At 46.7% G+C, this 21,482-nt stretch overlaps 1 protein-coding gene across 5 annotated transcripts in view; it reads right to left on the bottom strand.

Moving 5' to 3' along the window:
• Positions 1-21,482, bottom strand: part of ORC1 (origin recognition complex subunit 1) — a 47,034-nt gene that overhangs the window by 6,156 nt on the left and 19,396 nt on the right. For 4 of the 5 annotated variants that reach the window (XM_070078509.2, XM_070078508.2, XM_089300652.1 and 1 more), the window contains exons 3-15: positions 20,896-20,995; positions 20,163-20,287; positions 17,767-17,945; positions 15,881-16,196; positions 12,396-12,768; positions 10,721-10,825; positions 9,963-10,164; positions 6,391-6,488; positions 5,766-5,867; positions 4,791-4,962; positions 3,842-3,949; positions 3,442-3,591; positions 1,786-1,905 (exon numbers count right to left, since the gene is read on the bottom strand). In XM_070078509.2, coding sequence (XP_069934610.1) covers positions 1,786-1,905; positions 3,442-3,591; positions 3,842-3,949; positions 4,791-4,962; positions 5,766-5,867; positions 6,391-6,488; positions 9,963-10,164; positions 10,721-10,825; positions 12,396-12,768; positions 15,881-16,196; positions 17,767-17,945; positions 20,163-20,287; positions 20,896-20,990 — 2,145 coding nt within the window. In that variant the 5' untranslated portion in view covers positions 20,991-20,995. The remainder of the gene's footprint in view (positions 1-1,785; positions 1,906-3,441; positions 3,592-3,841; positions 3,950-4,790; positions 4,963-5,765; positions 5,868-6,390; positions 6,489-9,962; positions 10,165-10,720; positions 10,826-12,395; positions 12,769-15,880; positions 16,197-17,766; positions 17,946-20,162; positions 20,288-20,895; positions 20,996-21,482) is intronic. The other variant, XR_016211027.1, reaches the window with a different exon arrangement.

The raw sequence follows: 21,482 nt of genomic DNA, 5'->3' as shown, positions 1-21,482 counted from the left end.
TAAGCTGCAGCCTATGATGCTGGCATCCCATATGGGTGCCGGTTTGGGTCCCAGACGCTCCACTTCCGATCCAGCTCCTTGCTAATGTGCCTGGGAAGGCATCAAAGGATTGGCCCAGATGGCTGGACCCCTGCACCATGTGGGGAAACCTGGATGAGACTCCTGGCTTTGGCATGACCTGGTCCTGTCCATTGCAGACATTTAGGGAGTGAACTGTTAGATGGAAGAACTCTCTCTCTCTCTCCCCCCTTCTCTCTGTGACTTTGCCATTCAAATAAATGGATCTTAAACACAAACTAACCAACCAGTGATGCATGCTCCCCCAACCCCACAAGTCTGGTTATACAAATGAGAAGTGCAAAAGATACTGAGGTTGTCTTGATCCAATTATCCCAGAGCACAGGACACCGTGAACAAGCCTCATTCATGTGCTCAGAGCCCAGTAAGCTTTTTCATCTCCAATCTTACCCCCAAGTGGACAAGGCAGCGGAGGAAAGTCTCTAACAATGCAAGATAGAGACCAAAACCAACTGACAGGAGCATCTTGGAGGAAAAAAGGGTGACGACAACCCCAGATCCAAAGGGCAGCATCTCAAAAGGGCCATTCAGAGAAGAGCAAAAGCCCAAGAATGTGTGTGGCAGCACAAGTGAAAATCTCCCACCCGGAGGGTGAGCCGGTAATTCTGGATCTTTCTGAGGAGGTGCGGCTCCAAGACAGGCACCATCCCTGGCTCCCTTGGATGCCAGCACCCTACATGTCCATGTCTTAGTTCTGGGCAGGAATTATGGACCTGTGCTCCTGCTAGACCCATTCAGGGGTTCAGGGTTCAGGCAAAAGGAAACTAGAAAGAAGTTTATAATTCTGTCAAGTGCTCAAGAACTTGTGCTACATGGCTCTTTCTCTCAACCGAGGCAGAGCTGTTACCCCTGCTGCTCCTCGGCAGGCAGCAGTCCCCAGCAGCCGGGAGCAGGCAGGGCTCCGACGCCTCATCCCTGCCCTACAGCAGGGGCTTTGCTGGGCACCTTACAGTCGTGATCTCCATTTGCAGTAGGACTTTATGGGGTAACAAGTACTGCTCCCATTTTTGAGAGAAAAACTGAGGCTCAGGAAGTTAAGTCACTTTCCTATAACATTCCACATGTCTAGTATGTGTTAGAGACAGAATTCAAACTAGATTTGTCAACCCGGTTACACTACTCTTTTTTGTTTGTTTGTTTTTTGACAGGCAGAGCGGACAGTGAGAGAGAGAGACAGAGAGAAAGGTCTTCCTTTTGCCGTTGGTTCACCCTCCAATGGCTGCCGCGGCCGGCGCACCACACTGATCCGATGGCAGGAGCCAGGTGCTTCTCCTGGTCTCCCATGCGGGTGCAGGGCCCAGGCACTTGGGCCATCCTCCACTGCACCCCCGGGCCACAGCAGAGAGCAGGCCTGGAAGAGGGGCAACAGGGACAGAATCCGGTGCCCCGACCGGGACTAGAACCCGGTGTGCCGGCGCCGCAAGGCGGAGGATTAGCCTAGAGAGCCGTGGCGCTGGCCTGGTTACACTACTCTTATAATTACTCTTATAGCTGCTCCCTGAAGCAGTTACTGTTAGCTGGTAATAAGCCCACAGTGCTCATGGCCTTCTAAAGATTAAAGCAATTTTCAGACTTTGTTCTCCTTTTTGGTATTTATTTGCACTGAGTTTCCTAAATTTCTCTTCCTCCTCAGAACACCCAACACAGAAGCTCACAATCAGCAGGGGCTCAGCTGTGGGCGCAGCTGGGGCTCTCAAGTTGACTTACCTTCCTGGCTACCAGCTGGATGGCATCATCCTCAAAGGCCTTCAAATGCTTGAGTCGAGATGCGAGGATCTGCTGCAGCTGGCTGTGAGTGTAGGGCTGGAAGGACATTCGGGTCAGACCCTGGGGAGCCAAGATGACAGAAGACTAAGTTCGTGGATGGCCCAGGTCCCCAAACCCGACTCCCAAGTCCCATACAACAATCTGCATTTTTCAGCCCAGGACTACCACTACTTTCAACAAGTGCTGTTACTGACGGTGGCCAGTGATACTCTGTGGGTCAGCAGTTCTCAATTTTGTTATTTCATCCCAAAACCATTTATAAAGAACTGGAGCAGAGGAGCTGGTAGGTTCCAACACAAAGAAAAGATCAGGAAATGGAAAGGCTGGTTTCCTGGTATGCTCAGTGCATGCTGTGTGTATGTGCTCAAATGTTACACTGTCCTTCTTAAAAATGTACAAGTAGTGGAGTTGGCTCTGTAGCACAGCAGATAAAGCTGCCACCTGCAGTGCCAGAATCCTACGTGAGTAGCGGTACAAGTCCTGGCTGCTCTACTTCCGATCCAGCTCTCTGCTGTGGCCTGGCAAAGCAGTAAGTCCTTGGGCCCCTGTACCCACGTGGGAGACCCAGAAGCTGCTGGCTCCTGGCTTTGGACTCGGGCAGCTCCAGCCATTGCTGCCATTTGAAGAGTGAATCAGCAGATAGAAGACTTCTTTCTCTTTTTCTCTCTGCCTCTACCTCTCTGTAACTCTGCCTTTCCAATAAATAAATAAATCTTAAAAAATGCACAATTATTGGCCGGCGCCGCGGCTCACTAGGCTAATCCTCCGCCTTGCGGCGCTGGCACACCGGGTTCTAGTCCCGGTCGGGGCGCCGGATTCTGTCCCGGTTGCCCCTCTTCCAGGCCAGCCCTCTGCTGTGGCCAGGGAGTGCAGTGGAGGATGGCCCAGGTGCTTGGGCCCTGCACCCCATGGGAGACCAGGAAAAGCACCTGGCTCCTGGCTCCTGCCATCGGATCAGCGCGGTGCGCCGGCCACAGCGCGCTGGCCGCGGCGGCCATTGGAGGGTGAACCAACGGCAAAGGAAGACCTTTCTCTCTGTCTCTCTCTCTCACTGTCCACTCTGCCTGTCAAAAAAAAAAAAAAAAAAAAAAAAAAAAAAAAAAAAAAAAAAGCACAATTATTATTGCACGTTAATCCAAAATTAACACTAAATTTTAAAAGAGACTTTTATTCTATCAGAATCATCTACAAGCAGATCACCGCAGAGGAAATCTAGCCAAAGTGGGTGGCAGGTGTACTGTACCTGGCTTCACCTACACTTGTGCTTCTCACTGAACTGCAAGGCCCACGAGGGCAGACACCACATGCAGCTGGCTCACAGCTCTACTGCAAGTACCGAATGCTGCTTCTAGGCACTTAAATATTTCTAAAAAATAATTAATCTCCAGGGCTCTGGAAAGTTCAAAAGTATATAGTATAGGTCATTTGTAGAAAACCATGCAATGTTTTTTCATTCTAAAATATAAATTATAAAATCATATTTCTTAATTTTCTCATTTATTTTAGTTTTCCATGTTTTCATTTTTGCAAAAACTCCTTGGTCTATCTTATAGAGGCCAAAGAATGGAAGAGCTTGAGAGCTACCCTAGGACCTACCAGTCGGCTGGACACCCGGTTCATCATGATGCGCTCTGGGAGGTCCATTGTGTTGGCAATGGTCAGGACCACAAGTCGGGCCTCCTTGTGGGTGGGCCAGTCAAATAGATTGTACATTACGTCCTGCTTTTGAGTCCACAGAAGGTCAAGCTGCCAAGGAAAAGGAGAGAGAGACGGGTCAGCGAGGTGGAGCCAGGGCCCCGGAGTGAAGATGTATTACTGCCAGGCATTAGGTGTGTGTATTTTCCCAGGTCACGTTGCCAAAGCAGCAAGGAAGTCAGCGGACACGTCTTTCGGACCAGGGACAAATGCAGGAGGAGACAGGACTTCCTCCTACTAAGTATTTGCTTCTGGAGCATCACAGTCAAATGCATCCATTTCTTCTCCAGCCCTCACTCACCTCATCCACAAGCAAGACGGTGGTTTCCCGAGAGGACCCTTGGGTGCGGAATCGCTTTGCCAGCAGCTCTGCCGCATGGTTGGCTGTTGCCTTTTGGCCTGTCAGCTTCTGCAAGGGGGATAAACAGACAGGGTGAACTGTAACAGTTTTACTACCCTGGGCCAAAAGTGGAATCTATAAAAGCAGGAAGCTGAGAAGACTTCAGTATCTCAAACTCTGTCTCTACTCTCATCTTCACCTTAACCTGGAAGGACAAAAGAAGGTTCCAAAAGAAGATAAAGACTGTGTGCTTTTAGGTTTTATTTAATAATTCATTTGAAAGTTACAGAAAGAAGGAAAGACACAGAGAAATATCTTCCATCTGCTGGTACACTACACAGATGAGTGTGATGGCCAGGGATAAGCCAGGCCAAAGCCAACAGTTCTATCTGCGTCTCTTACATGGGTGGCAGGAGCCCAACCACTTGGGCCACCTCCCATTGCTTTTCTCAGGTCATTAGCAGGGATCTGGATTGGAAGTGGGGCATGCAGGCCAGGTTACGCCCTATGCCTCTGTGTTTGTCCCAAGTCTGCATGTTTTCAATACAAATGAGATGCAGGCTGGACCCAGAAGCCCACTGATATCACTGTTACACAACTGTATTACTGGACGTTAGCAACTCTGAGGTAAGAGCTACGCATGAAAGAGTGAGACTCAAACCCTGCCTTTCTTCTAACCCCTTCCCCGTAGCTTGCCACTCTGCCTGTTGTGTGGCTAGACATTCTCATCACCCAGCTCCTAGGACACACAGCCCCGGAGGGTAAGCATTCTGCCTTGCCCCTGCTACTAGTACAGAAAGGACAGCGCCAATACACCTAATGCATGTGAAATGCACACAAAACACAGAAGCCTTTTTGATGCACAGCTATGAAGCTAACTTCCGAAAAGGCCCAGACAAGCTGTGCTTACCTCCAAGATTTGCACGTACACCTGGTGGGGCTCTGTCAGCTTCATGCCATTGACCTCAACGTATTGAAACGGAGGAACATCATTTGTGAGAGCTGCCTGCTGCAGGCCGCGTATCACCTCGTGCACAGTGGCAGTCTTTCCTGTCCCAGGGACCCCAGAGATGTACATGCACCTGGGGCAAAGAAGGAAAACCTGTGGGTGAGGTCTGTGCCAGCCACCTCCTGCTGTAATTAACAAGAGTGTGGGACCGTGTGCTGAAGGAAGGACTGAGAGCCTTGTAAGGTGGAGGGGGGCACAGGAGAAGCCATCTTGGGAGGCTGGTCAGGGTAGGACCTGTTTATATATATATATATATGTATATGTATATGTATATGTATATGTATATGTATATGTATATATATTTTCATTCCACAAGCAGTGCCAAAGCTGTATGCAAACTGCCCCCCAAAAGAAGTCTGTTTCATGTTTTCTGAGGCAGAATTTTCACTTGTACAGAATGACCATTGCAACAAAGGCTGTTAAAGAAGCTTTAGGCTGGCCGGCGCCACGGCTCACTAGGCTAATCCTCCGCCTGTGGCGCCGGCACACCAGGTTCTAGTCCCGGTTGGGGTGCAAGTTCTGTCCTGGTTGCTCCTCTTCCAGTCCAGCTTTCTGCTGTGGCCCGGGAAGGCAGTGGAGGATGGCCCAAGTGCTTGGGCCCTGCACCTGCATGGGAGACCAGGAGGAAGCACCTGGCTCCTGGCTTCGGATCGGTGCAGCGTGCCAGCCGTGGCAGCCATTTGGGGAGTGAACCAACAGAAGGAAGACCTTTCTCTCTGTCTGTCTCTCTCACTGTCTAACTCTGCCTGTCAAAAAAAAAAAAGACGCTTTAGGCTTCTTCCCTGATTTTGTCTACTGATGCTGGGCCAAGAAAATCTGGCTGAACTGTAACCTGTGGGGAGGTAACACCACCCTACCTGCCTCGGCACCACTCACCCTCCAGTATGGTCGAGGAGTTTGCTCTCCACAAAGCTGTAGATGTCTTGGAATTCCTGCTCCCGACAGGGCAGAGACTCAGGTACAGTGGAAACATGCAGCCTACGGTTGGCAATAAACAAAGGAAGAAGAGGGCTTCAGAAAGATTCCACCTTCTCAACAGGAAGTGGGAAAGACTTATCCAGTTTCCACATGGCAACTCAATCACAAAGGCAAGGTTATGCCTTCATTCTCAGATTTCTTCATGTAACCTCATGATCCCTGGACTCTTTCCCCAGTCAGATCACTCAAGGGGACCATCACACTAGAGACTCAGACACCCTTGGTTTCCAAGCTTTGCACTTTAAGGAAGTCCCCACATGGTTCTCAAGGTACCAGGACCTAGCAGTATCCTGACTCACGAGCTTCCGCCCCCAGACTGGAAGGTGACTCCTTCCAGAGTCTGTCTGCCTTGGTTCACCCTCACGCTGCGTAAGTTTCTTCTTTCTTAACAAACACTCATGTTCCTTTTATTCGCTCCCTTTATTACGTACACAAGAGTCTACAAATTGCTCTGGTTTTATGTGAATGAAGCAGAGGCCTTATTATTTCTGCCAACCTGAAACAAACCCAAGAACGGCCTTACCTCAGCCGGGCTTCTTCCAGCACGTTGGATGGCCCCGGGGCGGCCAGCTTGCGGCTGCGGATCTGAGGGGTAGCACGGAATGGCGTTCTAGGCTTGGGCTATATTCAAAAGCAAACAAATACAAATATTTCAGGAGGAAAACACAGAACCAAACACCATCCGGGACACATCTGCAATTTTGATTCACTCAGATCTGATAAAAGGAGAGGCGGCGCGTTCTTCTTAGCCCCATCCTGGGTGAAATAGCAGTATTCTTCCTCTCTCACCTCCGATCACACACACACTTTTGCTCCTAACCGAAACCCAAACACCATTTCTTTTTCTTAATTCACAGACAGCGTCAGGATTTGAAAACAATGTCAATTTAAGAAAAGAAAGAAGTATAAATACTATCTTGAAAGACAGTGGATTATTAAGAAACCCAAACCACTCTGCTCAAATACAGGGTCAAAGGGGAGGCACACACTGGGTTTGATTCCTAAGAGCTTTGTCTAGGTTTATTTGGAAATGTGCTTAAGCTCAGGACTTCCACAACCCATGAGGCAGCACTTGGAGAAACCTTGCCAGATTTTCCTACCAAACCCCAAGGGCCACTGCCTGCGTGAGGCTAACAGCCCCCTTCTTTGCTTTCTTGCTGAGGCGCACCAGACAGACCTGCTCCTGCCAGCCTCCTCTCCATGGTAATTCTACAAGGTGCTTCCTGCTGTAAGGCATCTCCCTCTACCCACCCTCAGATACCAGTCGGGCCAGCCTGATAACTCCTTCCTCAGGCAGGGGGCATTTACAGCCTGGCTATTTAAAGGTTTCACAATCATTAATTATAGAGAAAACGGGAAAGGAGTAACAAAACGTTGCTGAGAAGGTATCAGGAAGCTTGGTGGCCCTGTGACAACTTTCATTAATTTGAAGCTGCCTACAGTCTATGTCCCTTTTTTTGGGCGGGACCCAGGAGACTCAATCAAACTACAACAAAGGTGAACTTTTTACATATTTGAGGAACTCCAGGTAAGAAGGTCTGTGATCCAAATATGATCTACTGGATTCCCTTCCCTAAAGATTGTTCATTGCCTTCAACCCAAGCCCAATTACATCTTGATATGGAAAAATAGAGGTCAGCTTTAGAAAATATGTTCATTATTTTTTAATCCTTTTTTTTTTTTTTTTTTTGACAGGCAGAGTGGACAGTGAGAGAGAGAGACAGAGAGAAAGGTCTTCCTTTGCCGTTGGTTCACCCTCCAATGGCCGCCGCGGCCGGCGTGCTGCAGCCGGCGCACCGTGCTGATCTGATGGCAGGAGCCAGGAGCCAGGTGCTTCTCCTGGTCTCCCATGGGGTGCAGGGCCCAAGCACTTGGGCCATCCTCCACTGCACTCCCGGGCCACAGCAGAGAGCTGGCCTGGAAGAGGGGCAACCGGGACAGAATCCGGCGCCCCGACCGGGACTAGAACCCGGTGTGCCGGCGCCGCTAGGCGGAGGATTAGCCTAGTGAGCCACGGCGCCGGCCTTAATCCTTTTTTTTTTAAAGATTTATTTATTTATTTATTTGAGAGTCAGAGTCACACAGAGAGAAAAGGAGAGGAGAGAGAGAGCACAAGAGACAGAGAGGTCTTCCATCTACTGGTTCACTCTCCAATTGGCTGCAACAGCTGGAGCTCCGCCGATATGAAGCCAGGAGCCAGGCGCTTCTTCTGGGTCGCCCACATAGGTGAAGGGGCCCAAGGAATTGGGCCATTTTCCACTGCTTTCTCAGGCCATAGCAGAGAACTGGATCGGAAATGAAGCAGGCAGGACTCAAACTGGCACCCATATGGGATGCTGGCACTGCAGGCAGTAGCTTTACCCACTACACCACAGTGCAGCCCCAGAAAATATCTTCTAATTAAGCATTTTCAAAGTGTGTCCCACAGAACAAAATGTACCATCACTTGAACTTTATTTAATCCAAACATCACTCAAACTCACCTGAACCTGAGAAGACCCTTTTCCTAACATAACAATGTTCTGCTAATGTTCTAGAGCAAGACAAAAAGACTCCACTTATGTCTCCCATCTTATATAACTCGTTAACATTGCATAACTCATTACCAAAACCTAAGTTGTGCTCCCAGTTTCTCAGGTGTATCAAGTGAGACAACAAAACAACATGACTCAGCAGTCCTGGATTCTATACCTGTTGTGCACTGATTATGTGCCAAATACTCTAACATTCTCTGTGAGCAATGCAAAGGAGTCATGTTTTTACTTCTCTCAGTAAGTCTGACTTGGCCATTTGATTCTGTATCTTAAAAAGAACTTAAGGGTATGGGGCCAGCGCTGTGGTTAAGCCACTGCCTGTGACACAGGCATCCCATGGGGGCATCAGTTTTAGTCCTGGCTGTTCTACTTCCAATCTCGCTCCCTGCTAGTGTGCCTGGAAAAGCAGTGGAAGATGGGCCAAGTGCTTGGGCCCCTGCCCTCCTGTGGGAGATCCAGAAAAAGCTTCTGGCTCCTGGCTTCTGCCTGCCCAGCCCCAGCTATTGCCATTAGGGCCATCTAAGGAGTGAATAAGTGGATGGAAGATATCTCTGTCTCTCCCTCTCTCTCTAACTCTGCCTTCCAAGTAAATTACTAAAATAAAACAATAAATTAAAAAAAAAATATTTGATTTACGTGGTGTAGCAGGTAAGGCTGCTACCTGCAGTGGCAGCATCCCATATAGACGCCGGTTCAAGAACCAGCTGCTTTACTCTGATCCAGCTCTCTGCTATGGCTTGCGAAAGCAGTGGAGGATGGCCCAGGTGCTTGGGCCCCTACACCTGCATGGGAGACCCAGAGAAGGCTCCTGGCTCCTGGATTTGGATTGGCACAGCTCCAGCCGTTGCGGCCATTTAGGGAGTAAACCAGCAGACTGAAGACCTCTCTCTCTCTCTCTCTCTGCTTCTTTGTAACACTGTTTTTCAAATAGTCTTAAAAAAAAAAAAAAAAAGATATAGATATACACGGGATGCAAGCACTGCATGCGGCAGCCTCACTGACTACACCACAGCACCAGCCCCTAAATAAATCTTAAATAAAAAAGAACTTAAGGGTTGAGCATTTAGCCTAACAGCTAAGGTGCCAATTAAGATGCCTGTATACTACATGGAGGTGCCCGGATTCGATCCCCAGTTCTGGATCCCACTTCATGTAATGCACACCCTGGGAAGCATCAGTGATGGCTCAAGTAAATGCATCCCTGCCACCCACATGGATTGTGTCCCAGTATCGGGCTTTGGCCCCAGCCCAACCTTGACCACTGTGGGCATTTGGGAACTAAATCAGTGGTTGGAAGCTCTTCTGTCAAATAAATTAACTAATTAACTAATTTTTAAAAGAAAATAACTTGAACTTAAAATACTCTATCTATTGGATTCATTTCAGTACTAGGGTTTACTTAGGTATTTTTCTCCATAAATAGTCCAAGAGGAGTAGCTGTAAATGTAGCACTCTTGGACTCACAATCCTGCTGCTACTATGTAACTGTATACCTCAGCAACCCTGACTTTAAACTAAGAGAGGAGTGTTTCCCTGGAAAACAAACCTAAAAGAACCTTACTGTTTTCTGTGGTGTTTTGGAGGGAATCTCTAAGGACAACTTCAAGGTAGATCGTAGGTTCCTGGACACACTTCTAGGTGCTCTCCGTGTAAGGGGTGGTGTGGCAACCTCTTCCTGCTCACTGTCACTGCTGGACACAGAAATCTCTGCTGTTGGCAGGAACTCTTCCTCTTCTTGGTCACATTTACCATTATCTAGAAACCTGGATGGTGGGAGCAGGTTATTTTCTGTTATTTGGTGTTCAAGTCTAAATAAAAAATCCAGAAAGGCTGATTTGGATTAGAGGTATTGCAATCTCTCCTGCCATCAGGTAATATAGGATTTGCTCCACTTCTTGGGCGCCTGCTACTAAGACACACTATAAAGGACCTTATTGTCTCATTAAAGCACTCCACAACATTGTGACCCATATATTATTATTCCTATTTTATACATAAGGAATGGAGGCTTAGAAAGGCTAAGTAACCATCCCAGTTACACAGGTAGTAAGCAACAAACCCTAGATTCTAACCCAGGTCCCTGTTCTTGGGCATCCCACCCCAGCACCAGCCCTGCTGGGCACAGTGATTATGGGAGCACAGGTGCCACCTGAGCTCAGGGAAGTACTTCATGCCTTTTATGACATCTGTGTGAAACAATAACTTAATTCCAGACATGCTGAATTTCAATGGAATAACAAACAATACGTGAGGCTTTAAGGGAGATTATAGACATCACGGCTGGCAGGGATGTCTTCCTGTCTCAAGGAGCAGTCTTACCGAAGCTGCTGCCTAATCCGATTCAAAGTCAAGAGAGAACTCCTTCTGCGGACACGATGGGAAGTGGAAGAAGCTTCATTCAGGGCTTCTGGTTCTTTTGCCTCCCTACAAGACATCACAGCAAGGTTACAGGAAACAGTCTGGATCACCTGGGATGCACAACAGATGCTAGAAGAGTCAGGAGGCCTGCTTGGCTCCTGGTTTTTTTTGACAGGCAGAGTAGACAGTGAGCAAGAGAGACAGAGAGAAAGGGTCTTCCTTTTGCCATTGGTTCACCCTCCAATGGTCGCCGCGGCCGGCGTGCTGCGGCCGGCGCATTGTGCTGATCCGAAGCCAGGAGCCAGGTGCTTCTCCTGGTCTCCCATGGGGTGCAGGGCCCAAGTACTTGGGCCATCCTCCACTGCACTCCCGGGCCATAGCAGAGAGCTGGCCTAGAAGAGAGGCAACCGGGACAGAATCCGGCGCCCCGACCAGGACTAGAACCCGGTGTGCAAGCGCCGCAAGGCGGAGGATTAGCCTATTGAGTCACGGCACCGGCTGGCTCCTGTTCTTTTTACAACTACTTTGTAGAAAGCTAATCATTGTTTGCCAAAAGGTATGTACTTGAGGCTTCATTCAAACCTGGAGATCAAAGTTTGTCTTAAACTTCTCATTTAAATCAGGCAGCACCTTCTAGAAACCAAAATACATGGATCTCAGGCAGCTTCTGGTCCTTCCTTGCTTCTGATCATCTATGAATTTCCTGTCCACCGAGGCTCAAGGTTAGCAGAAATACAGCTATATAATGTAAGGCATGTATTCTGCAACATATCATGGGCCAGGTGCTAGAGTTTCTAGGTAGGAAACAGTGAAATATGAAAATTTCTGGCTTGAGGTTTTTATTTTTTATTTATACAGTCCATTATCTATACATCTTATCTAGTGTCAAACTGCAAAGTTTTTTCTAGATGTATTGGTATTATCTTCTTGTACTATATGTGGGAGAAAAAATAAACCGATTTAAAAAATGACTGCTAGGGATCAGTGTTGTAGCATAATGGGCTAATCTGCCACCTGCAAGCCAACATCCCATATGGGCACCAGTTCATGTCTGGATGATCCACATCTGATTCAGCTGCCTGCTAATGTGCCTGGGAAAAGCAGCAGCAGATGGTTCAAGTGTTTGGGCCCCTGCCACCCATGTGGGAGACCTAGATGAAGCTCCTGGCTTCAGACTGGCCCAGCCTTGGCCAACGCAGCCATTTGGGGAATGAACCAGCAGATGGAAGCCTGTCTCTCTCTCTCTCTCTCTGCCTTTCAAACAAAACAAACCTTAAAAAATAAAAAAAATAAATAAAAAAAATGACTGAGATGTGGCAAAGAGCCAAAATAACAAACAAAATCTGGAACTGTGAAGTAATATGGGCTTGGGAAACTCCCTTCTACAGCAGTGATGCCCAAGTGACAGCTAGGTATATCAGAATCATGGAAGTTTTTCAAAATATGGATTCCTGTCACAAGGTCTGAGAAGGTGGCTTAGAAATCTGCTTTTTAGAAAAGTACCCTAGTGTTTCTGTGACAGAATCAGGTCAGTGACTCCTTGCTCTGACTTTTTGCCTATGACCCATACATTTCACATCACGTGAAGGGTCTTGATTTGCTCTGTGGGAACACAGTAAGGTCCCTGGTCAGTCACCTTTTTTTGATGTTTTCTGGTTTCAGAATCACAGAAGGCACCGTGGAGGATTTCTGGCCACCGCCGACAGGGCAAAGTGTTCTCTTGTCACTGATCTCTGTGCTTCTCAAAGGTGGGACTCGGGTCCTCAGGTTTCTGTGGCGTTCATATGAAGCCTTGTTATTCTCACCCTGGGTACAAATGAGTTGAACCTTTCCAGTTTTCTGTGGGCCTCTCAGAGTTGGAGACGCGGTGTCCATTCTGTCAGGGTGAGACCTCTTAGAAGGCAAGGTGACCTCAGAGGAGGCCACTTTCTTTTTAGTTCTTCCTGGAGAACCCAAGGAATCGCAGGAAGGCTGCTGGGAATTCCTAGTGTTAGCCATCCCAGGGACACCTAAACCCAAGAGAGATCACCATCAACAGTGTAGGAGTTTTATACCTACCTAGCCAGATAATCCCCAATTTCATTATAGCTGAATTCATCCCCTGAAAGTGTATAAAGATACAAATTCCTCATATTGTGATAAGTCCATGCTTTTCTCTCCGCAGTCCAGGTAGCTCTAGTCATCTTCTGTCTTTCTGCCTAATTTCACGAGCGATTTTCCTAATTCGAAACCTATGTCAATACGTAAGTCAGCTTTTGTGGATAAAGGTTCAGAAAGTTCCTTGAAACAGCAGACCAGAAGAGGGCCTCAACTGGAGTGAACTGTGCACTCTCCCCACCTACTCAACAGCATTTGAAGAAATCCGTATCAGTGATGCTACTGAAGACCCCCAAATCCAAGATTATATCTGTCAATAGAGGCAGGAGGGATCCCTGGGGACAGTCACTGGGTTCTGAGGCTACACAGAACCATGTGGATTTGCTCTTCCCTCAGCAGGACCTCAAAACCAAGCATCCCAGCCATTCACTGAGAGCAACCAACAGACCTATTATAAGGGCAGGGTGCCAGGTGGAAACAAGGTTCAATGAGACTCAAACCTGTCTCGACTCACATGACACTGGTGTGACTCGGCAGAGAGTCCGCACAAGCATCTGTGATATGGAGCGAAATAAGTGTCTGAAGGCACCTGAGATAGATCTTGAAGGAGTAAAATCTGCACTGAGCTGAAAGGGGAAGGAGAGCGGTCACGTGAGGAGAATGAGCTACGGCAGCAAAGCAGGCGAGCTCCGGGCATTGCAGTCCCGGGGAGGCGCAGCTGCAGGCAAGGCCCGAGAAGTTACCCACCACCTGGGCACGAGTCTTTACGGCACCTTTATTCATAGTCACCCCCAACCAGAAACGACAAAAACGTCCTCAAACTGGGAATGGACGAGTTGTGGTAAATCCCTACAACAGGCTACTGCACAGCAACAGAAAGGGAACAAATTACTGACACGTGAAACAGAATAACGACTCTCAAATGCAGAGCTCAGTGAAAGGAGTCTCTCTCAAAGGCTACAGACTACAGAATGCCAACTTGACAAGGTATGTCAAAGTGTTCGTGGCAAATGGAATGAAAAGATAATGAAGTTTACCTTGGAAAAAGAAACACCGAAATGCATACTGTTTTCATAGTACGCAGTTCCATGAACTTTGAAAGCTCCTCATACGCATAGATTTCAAATTTTTTTTCCACCAAAATAAACATTTTTTTTAACAGGCAGAGTTAGACAGTGAGAGAGACAGAGACAGACAGAAAGGTCTTCCTTTTTCTGTTGGTTCACTCCCCAAATGGCCACCACGGCCGGTGCGCTGCGCCAATCCGAAGGCAGGAGCCAGGTGCTTCCTCCTGGTCTCCCATGCAGGTGCAGGGCCCAAGCACTTGGGCCATCCTCCACTGCCTTCCCGGGCCACAGCAGAGAGCTGGACTGAAGAGGAGCAACCAGGACAGAATCCGGCGCCCCAACTGGGACTAAACCTGGGGTGCCGGCACCGCAGGTGGAGGATTAGTCAAGTGAGCAAGGGCACCAGTCATAAACATTTTTTAATTGCATTTTTCCATGAAAAAGATATTCCAGAATAGGTAAACTATAGAGATAGCAAATAGACCAGTGGTCAGCAAGGGCTGGGGAAAGGGTAGTTTTTAATTTTATTTATTTTCATTTCATTCAAAAGGCTGATTCACTTCCCAAATGTCCATAACATCTAAGGCTATACAAGGTGGAAGTCAGGAGCTCCATATTCAAGGTAGGTCTGTCTCTTCCATGTGAGTGGCAAAATAAATGTAACACAATTAAGATTTGCTGATTAGAAATAATATTAATAAAAGGAAAAGAAATAAAATCCCACAAAAATGAGACACAATCTCATTTATTAGGATGGCAAGCATCAAAAAACAAAATAGGGGACAGCACTGTGGCACAGCAGGTTAAGACACTGCCTGCAGTGCCTGCATCCCATATAGGTTCAAGTCTAGCTGCTCCATTTCAGATCCAGCTCTCTGCTAATGTGCCTGGGAAAGCAGAGGAAGATGGCCTGAGTACTTGAGCCGCTCCATCCACATGGGAGACCTGGATGAAGCTCCTGGCTCCTGGCTTTGGCCTGTCCCAGCCCCAGATGTTGTGGTCATTTGGGGAGTAAGCTAACGCATGGAAGATTCTGTGTCTCCCCTTCTCTCACTCTGTAACTTTGCCTTTGGATTAGCAGTTGAGATGCCACTTAGGATGCCTGGGTCCCTTACCAAAGTGCCTGTATTCAAAATCCAGCTCTAGCACCTGATTCCAGCTGCCTGCTAATGCAGACCCTGGGAAGGCAGTGGTGATGGCTCAAGTAAGTGGGTTCCTGCCATCCACACCATCTACATAGGAGATCTGGACTGCATTCCTAGCTCCTGGCTTTGGGCAGTCCAGCTCAGGGACACAGCAAGTATTTGGCAAATGAACCAACAGATAGTAGTGGTAGTTTCTTAAAAAAACTAAAAATAGAATCAGCATATGACCCAGCAATTTCAGTTCTGTGTTATATACCCAGAAGAACTGGAAACGAGATCTCCCAGAGGCATCTGTTCTATCTGTATTCATGGCAGCATTATTTATGGCAGCCAAAAAGATCCCTCTTGAATGGATGAATGGGCAAACAGAATGAGATGTATACATACAATGGTGTATCATGTATTTGAAAAAAGAAAGGGAATTAACACATGCTGCAACATGAAATAACTTGGAGGACATGTTGATAAATGAAATCAATAAGCCATGAATAGACAAATAGTGTATGATTCCACTTATAGAAAAAAAAACAGGGAATAAATAGGAAAGTGGTTTCCAGGGGCTGGGGAAAGGGGAGTTGTAGCCTAATTGGTACAGAATTTCATATATGGAAGCTGACAGTGACAGCTGCACAACAATGTTAATGTACTTATTGTCATTTAAAGGCGATTAAAATGGTAAAACTTTTGTACCTACCTCAACATGTCCCACCATTATACCTGGCCCACCGCTGCACCAACTCAGTGTTCTGGTATGTATCTTATCACAGTCCTCTAGTCCCAGTACTGCCCACTGCAGCCCTTTCCACACTTACTGCCAAGCTCCAGCCTCTTCCTAGCGGTGGGCGTGACAGCACGTGGAGTCTGGCGGGATTTAGAGGCCGAGTGTCTTAATTCAATCCTCTTGACCACCTGTTCTGTTGTGGCTGAAGAAGGGCTTTCTACACCCTTAGTCTTCGCTTCTATGGGCTTCTGGCACTTGGGGCTGCCTTCTTTTGGTTTGTCCAACTCCGCAAACAGTTCAGGGGACAGTGGTTTGAATGACTTTTCATTCCAGGATAGTTTCACAAAGAATGTCTTCTCATTTTTCAGATCCATAGGTAATACTTCATCTGGGGCTAAAGCTACTACCTGAATTTAGGAAGTACACGTGAAGAGGAAGAGAAGCAAAAAAAAAAGCCAAGGAATACTCCATCAGAGCTATGATTAAAAACAGTTAATGTCCACAAATGTATTTGGAACATTATGGTTCCAACAGGAACAGTACAGTGTATCTATCGATACAAATAAAACATTCACTCATTTAATCATTAACAGCTTTAAAGGTATCATGAAATATATAGTAAACTACTCCTCATTTCACTTTCTAAAATGTTGGCTTCACTTCTTAATTCCTCTCACTATCACCTTAGTTCAACTACGCATCATCTCATGCATCAATCATTTCTAGAAGCCTCCTGGCTGATATCCATATCCTACATTGTTCTCTTTTCCAGTCCATTCTATTCACCCATGGAAACTTCTCTAAACCTGCTCTCCTGCTTAACAGTCAATAACAGCCCAACACCGTAGCAGGCTCAAATTACTTACCCTGATTTCTGAATGCCTTTTGAACTCCGGCCTCATCCTAAGCTACAAAGCGCCAAGCACTCCTCGCAACGGCCTTCCACCACCAGCACAGCTCCCACTGTGGAGCATCTGCCCAAACGCATCCCCCTACCTTTCCGAACCTATTCTGCACTTCAGCTTCTGCACCTGCCTTTCCCTTCTTCAGCTCTCTCTCCTTCAATCTCTGGACTCAGGTAATTTACTGTAGTCATACCAGACCAATCTCTCTGCTCCGTCCATAAACCCAACTACCTATCCACCATACAGCCACACTTCACGTGATGACCAGTTTCCATTTGTGGGGAGCCTGAAGTAGCTACAGGAATAACACACACATTTAGTTTCCAAACCAGAGTTTCAGTCCAGCCTGGAAATAGCAGCTCATGGCTCCTTTGATTTATCACAAAATCCCATTATACAAACTGGCCTATAACAACTAGCACTCTCTTTACTGATGGTCTCAAAGTGAAGTCCTCATTTAAGCAGGTGTATTCAGGGGCTGACACTGTGGTTCAGTGGGTTAAGCCACCGCTTGCAGTGCTAGCTTATGGCTGGCAGTCCTGGCTGCTCCACTTCTGATCCAGCTCCCTGCTGATGGCCTGGGAAAAGCAGTGGAAGATGGCCCAAGTCCTTGGGCTCCAGCCACCCATGTGGGAGACGAGGAAGGAGCTTTTGGCTCTGGCCTGACCCAGCTGATGGGTGATACTATCTCCCTCTTTCTCTGTCTCTCCTCTCTCTAACTGCCTTTCAAATAAATAAATGTCTTTAAAAAAAAAAAAGAGTATTCATCTTCACAATGCTTCATGCCTACCACAATCATAGCTGAATATAATATTTCACTGGGATGCATTTACTAATACCTATTCATCGCTCAGGTCATAACATAAATGTCATTTTCAGAAGGCTCCTAACGCATGATCTGTGCTCCCAATAAACATTTGATGAAGCTAATAAGAAGGCAGAGAAGATGACAGGGAAAAATACATTTGCCATGGGGTAAATTGGAGCCAGTCGTATTTTTGGGGTCAGGTAGTTTAAGAAGCAGACAGAAAAAAAGCCTCAAGACAGAACCCAGGATGAAGGCACTGCCTACCTGCACAGGGCCAATGATGGTCTCAGCACTAACGTTGCTGTCGCACGCAGGGTAATCGTACCAGAAGAGCTCCTGTTCAGCAGGCTTTCGGCCCAACAAATGCCGCTTACAGACAGGAATTTCGCAGAATCGGACAAACCACTGTACTCGAGCACGTTTCTTAGAACGAGGTTCACCATCTGGGAAGGATTCGGCAGAAAGAAAACGTGAGCCCGTGTCGTTGAGCACTTCCTCTGTGCCAGACACCATGCTAAGCCCCTGATATGTACCATCTTTAATCCTCATGATAACTCTACTAGGTAGGTACTGTGGGTATCGCCCTTTAACTGGCAAGGACCAGGGCTGGTGCTGTGCTGTGGTGGGTTGGGCTTCCACTTGGGCACCAGAATCCCAGGTAGGCATACCAAGTCCTGGCTGTTCCTCTTCTGATCCAGCTCCCTGCTGGTGGCCTGGGAGGGTAGGGGAGAATGGCCAAGTGCCTGGGCTCCTGCACCCACGTGGGAGATCTGGAGAGAGCTCCTGGCTCCTGACTGGCCCAGCTCTGGCCATTGCGGCCATTTAGGGGGTGAACCAGCAGATGGAAGCTCTCTTTCTCTGTATCTCCCTTTCTCTGTCTGTGAATCTGCCTCTCAAATAAATAAATCTTAAAAAAAAAAAAAAGCCTACAAAGACCTTAAATAACTAGTCAAAGATCACAGGACCAGTGGCCAGCAATCTGACTCCACTCCACCCCTGCCTCTCTCCAGGTGTTCCACTTCCTTAATGGTGCTATTACTTGACAAAAAAATTACAAAAGGTGGCCGGCGCCGCAGCTCACTAAGCTAATCCTCCACCTGCGGCGTCGGCACCCCGGTTCTAGTCCCGCTTGGGGCGCCAAATTCTGTCCAGGTTGCTCCTCTTCCAGTCCAGCTCTCTGCTGTGGTCCAGGAGGGCAGTGGAGGATGGCCCAAGTGCTTGGGCCCTGCACCTGCATGGAGACCAGGAGGAAGCACCTGGCTCCTGGCTTCGACCATTTTGGGGGGTGAACCAATGGAAGGAAGACCTTTCTCTCTCTCTCTCTCACTGTCTAACTCTGCCTGTCAAAAATTTAAAAAAAAAAAAAAATTACAAAAGGTATTTTAGAAGAGCTACTCTAATCACAGGCACCAAACAAATCTTTGGTAGAAGAACGTTGCAAATCAGCAATTACAAAGAAGGCATCAAACAGCAACAAAACAAAAATCCTAGAGAGAATTAATACATCTACCACTGACAGATGCTTTCTGGCAAACGTGCGCTTGTTATCCTGAGCTTTACTATTGTATTGCCACTAATCTCACTCCATACCAGCATCAGCTCCAAGTTTCTGAAAGCCCATACATTCATTAGTGCCACCAACACTGTTCCCACCTCTTCCTAATTCTCTTCATAGCAAGTCCTCAGCCATCCAATGGAGACAAGGATTCTAAAACCTAACACATAGTCCCCATTTCTGCGGAAGTGCTCCCCCTAGTGGATATTAGTTTGGTGCGGTTTTTCTCCATAACTGTCTCTAAGTAGTGCAAAACATCTACTCTATCAGTTCCTTCTCTTAGACATACAAATTGCCACAGGACTATCTAACTACTGTATTAGACAGTAATTCTTCTCTTTCCCTAGGAAGAGGCAGTTATGTGTAGCTACAAATTACCATCTTTCTTACTAATCCTCCTGTTGGAGCTATGCCCTATTCTTACCTTTCTGTGCATGCCTCTTGTCTTTGGAGGGTTGGGTAGCTCCAAACATCAGGTGAGGCAGTGACTGTGGGCTCCTCGGTTAGTGCTACCTTAGCTTCTCCAGCCTTGAGACAGGAGTGGCTTCCCGCTCTGTTCTCTGGGAAACGGCACCTTTTCCTCCAGCCTTTTCAATACTTACTCACAAGACCCTCTGAGTAAAACCCCTACAGTGGTTTCATTTCCTTGACTGCATACCACCAGAGGCACCTCCCAATGCATCTTACCTCTGTGTGTAAGGAAGCTCACTTACAAAATGTTACTAAGGTCCTCATGACAAAATTAAAGCACACATCCCCTTGATGGTGTAAATTCCATATTTTTTTCCTTCTCCCTTCTTCCTAAATAATCCATTCTTTCTCTTCATCCTCAAAACCCTGCCTTAATGGTCATTCTTACCCACTCCTTAAAAAAAAAAAAAAAAAGCTAACTTCTTAGCCTTCCACTTCCCTCTAACCCAGTGATACTCTAGTGAGTGAAGAAGTTCTCTAGACAGAAGAGGAAACAACTACTAGTTCCATGACCCCACCTCACAATCTATGATGCCGTGTGTGCTGCTGTGAACACAAAATTAGCGGCCTCCCCTCTTCCATACGTTCAACTCATTTGCAACAAGGAATGGTCATCAATGCAGCCCAGACTCACCATCTTCAAACAACTCAATCAATTTAGCAACATATGGATTTTCTTCATCATCCCCTTCAATCAATACAAACTGTCCAACTTGGATATGAATGTCAGAACAACCATCTATTTTCACACATATTTCCCTAGGAAGTAACAGAGAAATGTGTTAGGAAATTACTTAGGGTGGGCCAAGCTCTTTAGATACCCTGGGCATAAAGGAAGTGTTTTCCACCTAAATGGTTCTCTCTGCTGATCAACTCTCCTAACTGGGAAACCAACTGACCCAGTCAAAAGTAAGAGCAGACAAATGGGTTGAATAAATTGTGTTTGCATGGGTGATGAATCCAGAGGCCTTAACGTGATCCTTAGCTTCCTTCAGTTACTGACAAAGAACATCAAGGGACTCCCATTGCTGGAAAGCAACCCAATAACAAGATCAAATCATTAAAAGAGCTCTACAACGTTGCTCATCTTGCTATTACTAAGAGGTAGATAAAATCCACCTCAAACAGATATGGTATTGCCATGCATATCAAATTTTATAGACCCACCACAACTTCACCCCTAACATTAACTGCTACAGTTCTGCTAGTATTTCCTTTCATCACACAAAACCCTCCTTACAAACAATTCATATATACTGTCCCTCAATCTTCCACCAGTAGTGACTAGAATGGGCTGAATACAAGTTAGTAACAGTTTTGCATAAGAAGCTGTATTTCTAGGACAACCAAAGGACCCCATCACTCACTTGTAGGTTTGGTAGTGCAGCTTTTGATCCAATAATGGCTTGCCAACCCATGAGTAAGTTTGTCTGGTCTTCAGCCTTGTAAGGTAATATGCCATGGGTCCTGTGAAAAAGTCCCACTCCAAGTTACCAAGACAACACTGATGAATTCTAAGACATAGTCAATCCCTGTCTTCAATGGTTCAGCCTTTTTGTTAAAACTCCTCACACATTTTAGACTTAGAAAACATCTCCAGCTCTGTGAAGATTAAACAGACAATTTAATATCATCTTTGTACATAATCTACTATGCCTTATCTTTTCTTACCCAGGAAAATTGGAGGGTCAACAAGTAAGAAAAGAAACTATAAATGTCTAGAAGTACTTACCAGAAACAAGGCACAACAATAAGTGTGTGAAATAGCCAACAATGTCAAATTAAAAAGACAGCAATATTGTGGCTTTAAATATCTTCACAATGTTTATAATCCAGATTGAGATAAATTATAAATGCAGGAAAGGACAACTATGAGTATGATGAGCCCAGAGTAATTACTGGAAGGTAGAAGACCAGGTCCTACAGCTGTTTGGGGAGAAGGGTTTCCTGAGTT

Source organism: Oryctolagus cuniculus, chromosome 7, assembly GCF_051225735.1.
Source record: "Oryctolagus cuniculus isolate XC-2025 breed Fujian yellow rabbit chromosome 7, ASM5122573v1, whole genome shotgun sequence".
NCBI classification, from domain to species: Eukaryota; Metazoa; Chordata; class Mammalia; order Lagomorpha; family Leporidae; genus Oryctolagus; species Oryctolagus cuniculus.
The sequence above is the reverse complement of the archived record's forward strand: the minus strand, read 5'-3'. Positions and strand labels throughout refer to the sequence as shown.